The sequence below is a fragment of the Centruroides sculpturatus genome, unplaced genomic scaffold, assembly GCF_000671375.1.
Source record: "Centruroides sculpturatus isolate CEXI.00-Female unplaced genomic scaffold, Cexi_2.0 scaffold2268, whole genome shotgun sequence".
Lineage (NCBI taxonomy): Eukaryota > Metazoa > Arthropoda > Arachnida > Scorpiones > Buthidae > Centruroides > Centruroides sculpturatus.
This window is the reverse complement of record NW_019386357.1, coordinates 43,725-53,506: the sequence shown is the minus strand read 5'-3', so window position 1 is coordinate 53,506 and position 9,782 is coordinate 43,725. Positions and strand designations below refer to the sequence as shown.

The 9,782-nt window shown below is 31.3% G+C and overlaps 1 protein-coding gene across 1 annotated transcript; it reads right to left on the bottom strand.

Moving 5' to 3' along the window:
* Positions 1-650: 650 nt before the first annotated feature.
* On the bottom strand, positions 651-7,644 carry LOC111614669. Its single transcript, XM_023356029.1, has 5 exons — positions 6,944-7,644; positions 1,333-1,450; positions 1,040-1,131; positions 890-960; positions 651-798 (listed from the first exon to the last, which is right to left on the bottom strand). Exons 1-4 carry the CDS (start codon positions 7,637-7,639, stop codon positions 895-897), a joined length of 972 nt encoding a protein of 323 aa, XP_023211797.1. The 5' UTR covers positions 7,640-7,644; the 3' UTR covers positions 651-798; positions 890-894.
* Between the last annotated feature and the right edge of the window lie 2,138 nt (positions 7,645-9,782).

Below are 9,782 nucleotides of genomic sequence, written 5' to 3'. Positions count from 1 at the left end.
AAAAAATAAATATTAATAAGACTGAAGAGGGGTCATTAAATGACTGAAATGCACTTCCTCCATTAATAAAACCTATACCAATAACTGTTCCTAGTGTGATAAGTTATTGGGGGAAGACAAATATTTTATGTTTTTAAAAAATCCACAGAAACCAGTAATGGAACAATTAATTAAATATTAAGTGTACAATACAATTATTTTACATAACTAATAAATATTTTTGTTGATTCGAAAGGAAAAAACAAATGCACACATATACACACCAACTTCTAACTGAATCATAAATTTTATTTCTTTTAACATTTATTATAACTTTTTAACAAAAAGATAATAATTATACAATACAGATATATAACATAACAATTACAGAATTTTTATAAACCAACTAATATTTGTTTCAATTATTTTTAAAATAATTGTTTAAATGGTAATTCAATTATAAAACAATTTAAATATATCATTATTATAATTGAAAACATTACAATAAGACCAATATTATCCTCATTTCTATTGTTGCTAAAATATTTACTTATATAATTAATTAAACATCTTAATGGCTTTCATTTAAAAAGTTTTTCAATATTTTTTAAATTCCAATTATATTTTAATAATAATTACACTTAAAAATAGTAAAATTTTTATTTAAAAATACTCAATTATTTTTTCTAAATTATCTAACAATAAAAATCATTATTTATTAAATCCAATATTTTAATCATTATTAAAAAATATTTGAAACGATAGCTTCATCCAAAGTACCTGCATAATCCATTCTTCTAAACATTAAGTTAATAAATGCTGCAAGAATATTTTATTAAAACTTTCAATCTACTGATTAAATAGTAATATTTAAATATATATATTTATTGATGAAAACCAAAAAACTCACTTTGGTTAAATTGCATCAAATAAAGCATTAGTAGAAAAATCTTTGCAAGGAGACCAAAGGCCATCAGCATACTAAAAATAATAATTTATAAATATTTATATCACATGTATTTATACATTTTAAATTTATTAAACTAATTCTAAAACTCACATGAAAATTAGGACTGGAATTAATTTTGGGCGAGTGCCAAATGGAGTTTGTTTGTCTTGATTCAGATAATTTTAACATATTAATACTAAAATCTAAAAGTTAGAAGTAGAAATTAATGTATTTTCAAATAATTTAATAAATATCATAATACAAATAAACTAAAAAAGTTTGTTTAAAGAAAAATTTTAATATGCTAAGTGTAATTAAAATATTGAAACTAATAAATCAGTGTAAAATAAACAATTTTAAATAACATTAAAATGTATATTTTATAAATTTACAGTGATTCTTACTTGCAGAAGTAAGTACTGGATCTTGTTCTTGGATTAAATAATCACATGAATTATTATCAGTTGTATTTTTTACATGTGAAAAGGGTGTAAATTGTGATTTATTTTTATTTTCAGTATTCTATAAAAAGTAAACAAAATACAGTAAAAAAACAAAATTTTATATTCTTATATTTTAAAAAATTATTAAAGTTATTAATTTTAATAAGTATCATTTAAAATTTTAATTGTGTACAGCTAGGTCTCAATTAATGAAAATTCAAATAATACACTATTTGATTTAGTGTGAATTATATAAATTATACCATGGCCTGGGCACTGTTTCTACAGAATAGTTTAAATATGAGACTTTTTAATTACACAGGGTGCCTGTCTAAATAGCTATCCAGGGGCAAAAAACATTTTTCCAGTATTGGTTTGGCATCACAAAACAGAACTGTAGGAAAAAAAAACTTATCTATACCCACATTTCTCAACCAGTGGTCCATGGTCCATTGTTTTAGGGGTTTATGAGTGATAAATCTGATCCATAGTGTAGATCAGTGGTTCTCAATGTTCCTCCTCTCATAAACCCCTAAAATAATGGACCATGGACCACTGGTTGAGAAATGTGGGTGTAGATAACACTATTGGTTTGGTTAAGTAAGTTGGATTGTGGACTGTAGTAGATACAAATATACTGGATATATTACCATGATGTGATATGCACTCATTCTGCTGCTATCTGCAACCAGTACAACATGCAGAGAATGCCAACAGTAATTTGAGTGATGCATGATATTAAAATTTAGTGTGACAAACTACAGTTCTATCAGAACATTTTATGTATAGAAAATAGTACCTCATCAGTATATAAAATGTACTGATAAGGCATTATTTTCTTTACATAAAATGTTCTGATGGAATCATAAAAAAATCTGATGGAATGGAGTGTGTAATCATTACAATAATCACTGCTGTGTAGACCTGATCCACAATGTACACAACACTAAATGCATTTTACTCTAAATATTTACTGTAGAATTTGAGGCGAGCAGTTCTTAGTTCTGCATTCATCCTAAATATGATGGTGGAAGATGTTGGAATCAACGATCAAAATTACTGTTAAATGCTATACGACATCATTACATACAATGGTGATGTTTTGCAAATGTTTTTCCATTATGTAATAAAAGGTTGGTGGCACTGTTGACCCCTCAGGAAGCCATTAGAGATGGTGACCTTGTTCCACTCTCCTCTTTTCAGCACTGACCTTCCATGAGTCAAGATAATGTAATCTTTGTGTATTCTTTGTTACATAACCAGTTATGTGAGTCCAAATAGTTTTTAATTATCTCCAACAAGCAACATCAAGTCTAACAGATGAATGGCTTGATGACTTGTCATTGGTGTGACTGGAGCTGGCTTGGTACCAGCACAATGGTGTGCCACCTCATTCCTGGACAGACATGCATCAGTGACTTGCAGAGTGGTTTAACAACTGGTGGATGGGGCAACAGAACCCTATTCCATGGCAATGATGACTTGTCCCCTCTGGATTTTTCCTGTAGGGTTACCTAAAAGTATCAATGTATGATGTGTATCCAGCAGTACCATGCAATGTTGGCAAACTAAAGAGATTCATACAATGGTGATATCCATAATCCCATGTTCAATTGTTTACATCTATGTATTGCCACTAAAGATGGTTGTTTTGAACATGTTATGCTCACCAGCAGTTGAGTGGATAACACTACTGAACACTGGAACACCATTCAAATGCTTCTGTTCAAACCATTTGATTTAATAGCTGCATTCAAACTGTGAAGGTCTTTTAGCCTAATGGTGACCATTCAACATGAGTGAAAATGTTTGCTTTTATAGATTTTTGTAGTTTCTTGCTGGATATTGGTTTTATGTGTAGTGCTTATTTATATATACTTAGTTTAAGTTGCTGAATCTGAAAAGGCTTCCTGTAAATGCAGAAGCCACTCTTACTCAAAGAAATAAGATTTAAAATCATAAAACATCATTGCACAAAACTATGCACAAGTCATCTCCATTGCCATTTCCAGTCATAAAGGCATCACTTCCATTTGTGTACAGTAGACCCCCCTATAATGTGGGTTCCTATAATGGGATTCCTATAACGTGCTGAAAAAATTTTGACAGTATTCGTAAAAAGACGCTAAAAGGAACTCGTAAAATGTCGTCGCCGACTCGTGTCGCAACATGATTGGTCGAATCTGGACCAATAGTAGACGAGCAGCCAAACTACTTACATGCTACAGAGAGTTTAGGCAAGTAAGTTGAGTTTACTATCGTCTGTACAGTATTATACAAGGTCTGTTCAAAAAGTATTGGACCTTTGGTCGGTAAAAATAAATTTATTGACTGAGGTATAAAACCCTAATCCCCTTCAAAGTAGTCTCCTTGGTAATGTATACACTTCTCCCAGCGTTCCTGCCATTGCTGGAAACACTGCTGGAACGCATCTTTTGGAATGGCCATCAGCCGCTCCATCGGATTTTGCACGATGTCTCCTCTCGACTAAATTCGGGTTCCTTTTAGTGGCATTTTCAGCTTGGGAACTAGCCAAAGGTCACACAGCCATGTGGGGAGAGTACGGAGTGTGACGAACCACAGGAGTGTTGTGTTTGCCAACGAAAGCCCGAATCAGATGCGCAGAATGGGCGGATGCGTTATCACGATGGAGCTGCCAAGTTTTGATCGACCACAGATCCGGTCGTTTGCATCGCACAGCATCGGAAAGACAACGAAGGACCTTCTGGTAGTACTCCTTTGCGATGGTTTGGCCTTGCGGTGCGTACTCACAACACACCACCCCACTAGAGTCGAAAAAACTGTTAACATGATTTTTGATATTGCTGTGGACCTGCCGCGCTTTTTTTGGCCTCGAGGATCGTCCCCGAAAGCCTGCTGAATCTTGCGAATGATTTACGTTCGGGTATCGCCAAAGTTTTTGGCAAAATTTGATGTAATATTGCTGCTCACGTTGTTCAGTCATTTTCCAGCTTAGTGGAATCCGACGAGAGCGCACTATATGACCTCACTCATAGGCCAATTGCCAACAACTGACGCTTTCTGCAGGCGGGAAAAAATTCAGGGCTGTGCATGACTGTCCCCTCCACAACTCCACCGAAGGAGGACTGTCGCGCATCATTGGTTTACGCGGAATAAAAAACCGATACTTTTTGAACAGACCTTGTATATAAATTAGGTACTGTATATATAATTATATATTAACTTAATTTATTTTAACATTATTATAATTATATATATACTTTCCGCCGTCCAGCGCCACGCTACAGAGAGTTTAGGCAAGTAAGTTGAGTTTACTATCGTCTATACAGTATGTAAATTAGATACCGTAAATCTAATATAGTACTGTAATTTTATACATTTCTTGTGAAAGAAATATTTCTTATTCAACGGCCATAAAAATTGTTTATATTGATGATGTTTCCAAAGTTCAACGAATTTTTCGCAGAAAAATAACTTATCAGAAATCGCGCCCGCTGTTTGGTGCGCTGCTCCGTGACGAAAACAAGCTTAAGCAATGGCGACGTCGAACGGTGCACTCAGTAAGTAATCCTACAATTTTTTGTTTACAGCATAGTTTATACAGATTATTCCCAAAAAATTATACAAGTTTTGGAAATGTTGAGTCGAATTAGTCTAGAATCGATTAATTTTATGGACGAAAACCTTTCAAACAGCCGTAGTCCGTAAACTTCACACGTGTCGGGCTGCGATTGGCTCACGTATTTAAGGATTCCTACGTGAAATTCTTATAAAGTGGAATGTATCTACCACGCTATAGGGGGGTCTACTGTATTTGCAAATGGTAACAGACTGGATGATTAGTGACATCTCTTGGTGAAAATGCTTAATAAGAATTGCTTTACTACATACATTTTGCTGTAGGAGGATTGGTCAAAAATTTGCAGAAAATATCTTTTAAAATTGCCCCTTTGCAATACTGTTTTACACCCATGAGTTGGTAGAGGTCTCTGAAACTCACATGTAAGATGGCAATCTGTTTCGACATCACAGAGATGCACAATTCTTCTACAAGTGCATCAATCCAGCCTATCTTGACTTCCTTAATTTAACTGAACATGACAAGAAAGTTGCAATTTTGCCTGGGAGATTCAGCAGTGCAGTGTCTCAACTCTTCAACAAGCACTTTGCAAGTGAGCTCCATCCCAGACTACTGTGTACAAGTGTATCAGCACTTTTAATCTGGGTGCTTCAACCTTGATTTCATGTTCATTGTTGATGTCATCAACAATGAACATGAAAGGCATCCAAGAGCTGTGGTAATTCCAGAGAACATTGATGCTGCTAAAGCCCTGCTTGATGAAGACCAATGGATAAGTACCAGACAGCCAGAATGCAATCTCAACATCTTGCATGAGTCAGTAATTATCATCTTATATGAATATCTGCATATGAGAAAGTTGTGTGCATGTTAGGTACCTCATCATTTGCAGCAGAACCATATAAAGAACTGTGTGAATTTTTACAAGTTTATGCTGGAAAAGTTTAATGGATGTCAGAAACAGTTACCAAAATACTTACAGGTAATGAAATTTGGATCCTGTAAATCCATAAAACTGTAACCATGACTGGAAAAGTCATGGTCACAGTTTTTTTCTGCCGGTGTGGCATCCTTCCACTTGTCATCCTTGAACAAGGTGCTATGGTGACTGAGAAATGGTACTCTTCTGTTTGTTTGTGAAAAGTGCTTCAGTCACTCAAAGAAGAATGTCCAAGATCCAAGCTTTGCAACATCAAGATAAATCATGATAATTCTCTTGGACACAGAGCCAAAGTGATCCAGTTGTTTTTGAAGTCATGCAAGGTTGTCTGGCTTTCCCAGCCTGCTTATTTGCCAGACCTGGCACCTTTAACTTCTCTTCCCACAGATAAAGAGAAATTTAAAAGGAAGGAAATTTGATTCAAAGGAGGAATTGGTGAATGTGATGACAGCAAAATTACTCAAAATAAAATTTAACAAAATTTACTGCCAGGACGACAATTATAATTTTGGAAAAATTACAAAATTTCCTATAGATGAACTCAACAAGTGTCATTTTTCCTTTGTCCCTTCGTACACCAACAGGAAATAACAATGTGGTGGAGTCACCACCATAAGATTTGTTATTTCCTGTTGGTGTACAACCTTTATCTGGAGGATGGTGTACGAAGGGACAAAGGAAGTGGGACATTCGTAGTGTTCATCCATGGGAAATTTTGTAGTTTTTAAATTTAGAGTTACTCAAGTTTTCAGAGGCGTATTTGCAAAAGTGTTTTTGAACTGGTTTTCAAGAATGAAGAAATGCATTGATTCTAATAGAAAATATTTTGAAAAACAAAGATATCTGTATACAAAAACTGAGAATGATATCTGACAACCTTAACAAGTGTTTTCTGCAAATTTTTTAATCACCCCTCTATACAACATACATTTTCCACATCCAAAAACTTTTTCAGTTACCCACATTATAACTTCAAATAATGCAAATTTGAATAACATGCTCATAGGATTTATTATCTGCACTAATCAAGACCTAGCTATGTATTACTGGTATTCAACATTTTAGCTTACTTGATCTAATGTCTTAAATAGGTAACATTGCGAAATAGTACACACATCAGGAACTTCATATACTAGATTATGATTATTTTCTTTTTTCTGTTTAGGAATACAAATGATATTGCTATTAGGAGATAATAATTTGGCATAATTAATTTCTTGAAAAGACATTTTGACTTCTTCAGGAACTTTCTGATCACTTTTACATAAAAACTCATCACTTAAAGCAGAATTATTAGTAATATTAGAATATTCATCTGATTTTTCTGGAACTAAAATATTTTTAAAATTATTATATTGAAGATTAAGATTTGTAGGAACTTCTTGACAATTTTCTTCAAATTTGAGATTAATTTGCCTCAAATTATCATTAAGATATTCTAAAGTTGATTCATCCTGATCTAACTGACATTTCAGATTTGTTTTTTTCACATCTGAAGATTCAGTACAATTTGACTGTGAAGAATTATGCCATTTATTTAGGAACAATTCAGGATCAAAGTTTTCAAACTGATCATCAGTCATTAAATTTTGAAATTTTACTGTAATATCTTCCGGATAGTTTTCTTTATTCTCCTCATACTTCATAATAGATGATGGAGAAATTATATTAGCCCAAGTATTAGATAAATTTGTTTGTTTAGAATCATATATACAATTAGACACGTTTAAAGGTGCCTCAAATATTTTTTCTTGTTGAATACTCATAGTTAAAAATTCTGAAAAAAGAAGACNACTTTCTTCTTCTGTCACATCTATTGTCAGTTTAGTGTAAAGTATGAACTGGCATACCTTAAGTTGTTGGTTGAAGCAAAGTTTCTTTAGACGTAATTTTATTTGATGTTAATCCATTAGTAGAAACCTCTTTGCTATAACTTTTAATTTTATTATAAAATATATATCATGTTGTAATATATATTTATTTAAAAACTCTCTAACAAAAATTATAAATAAATATCTCACTACTATGGATTAGGTTATAAAATTAATTAAATACATTGTAAATTTAGAGAACTAAAAATGTATTTTTTGAATCCTGATGTGAACAGCCACATTTCTTATGACTTTCTTCTTCTGTCACATCTATTGTCAGTTTAGTGTAAAGTATGAACTGGCATACCTTAAGTTGTTGGTTGAAGCAAAGTTTCTTTAGACGTAATTTTATTTGATGTTAATCCATTAGTAGAAACCTCTTTGCTATAACTTTTAATTTTATTATAAAATATATATCATGTTGTAATATATATTTATTTAAAAACTCTCTAACAAAAATTATAAATAAATATCTCACTACTATGGATTAGGTTATAAAATTAATTAAATACATTGTAAATTTAGAGAACTAAAAATGTATTTTTTGAATCCTGATGTGAACAGCCACATTTCTTATGACTTTCTTCTTCTGTCACATCTATTGTCAGTTTAGTGTAAAGTATGAACTGGCATACCTTAAGTTGTTGGTTGAAGCAAAGTTTCTTTAGACGTAATTTTATTTGATGTTAATCCATTAGTAGAAACCTCTTTGCTATAACTTTTAATTTTATTATAAAATATATATCATGTTGTAATATATATTTATTTAAAAACTCTCTAACAAAAATTATAAATAAATATCTCACTACTATGGATTAGGTTATAAAATTAATTAAATACATTGTAAATTTAGAGAACTAAAAATGTATTTTTTGAATCCTGATGTGAACAGCCACATTTCTTATGACTTTCTTCTTCTGTCACATCTATTGTCAGTTTAGTGTAAAGTATGAACTGGCATACCTTAAGTTGTTGGTTGAAGCAAAGTTTCTTTAGACGTAATTTTATTTGATGTTAATCCATTAGTAGAAACCTCTTTGCTATAACTTTTAATTTTATTATAAAATATATATCATGTTGTAATATATATTTATTTAAAAACTCTCTAACAAAAATTATAAATAAATATCTCACTACTATGGATTAGGTTATAAAATTAATTAAATACATTGTAAATTTAGAGAACTAAAAATGTATTTTTTGAATCCTGATGTGAACAGCCACATTTCTTATGACTTTCTTCTTCTGTCACATCTATTGTCAGTTTAGTGTAAAGTATGAACTGGCATACCTTAAGTTGTTGGTTGAAGCAAAGTTTCTTTAGACGTAATTTTATTTGATGTTAATCCATTAGTAGAAACCTCTTTGCTATAACTTTTAATTTTATTATAAAATATATATCATGTTGTAATATATATTTATTTAAAAACTCTCTAACAAAAATTATAAATAAATATCTCACTACTATGGATTAGGTTATAAAATTAATTAAATACATTGTAAATTTAGAGAACTAAAAATGTATTTTTTGAATCCTGATGTGAACAGCCACATTTCTTATGACTTTCTTCTTCTGTCACATCTATTGTCAGTTTAGTGTAAAGTATGAACTGGCATACCTTAAGTTGTTGGTTGAAGCAAAGTTTCTTTAGACGTAATTTTATTTGATGTTAATCCATTAGTAGAAACCTCTTTGCTATAACTTTTAATTTTATTATAAAATATATATCATGTTGTAATATATATTTATTTAAAAACTCTCTAACAAAAATTATAAATAAATATCTCACTACTATGGATTAGGTTATAAAATTAATTAAATACATTGTAAATTTAGAGAACTAAAAATGTATTTTTTGAATCCTGATGTGAACAGCCACATTTCTTATGACTTTCTTCTTCTGTCACATCTATTGTCAGTTTAGTGTAAAGTATGAACTGGCATACCTTAAGTTGTTGGTTGAAGCAAAGTTTCTTTAGACGTAATTTTATTTGATGTTAATCCATTAGTAGAAACCTCTTTGCTATAACTTTTAAT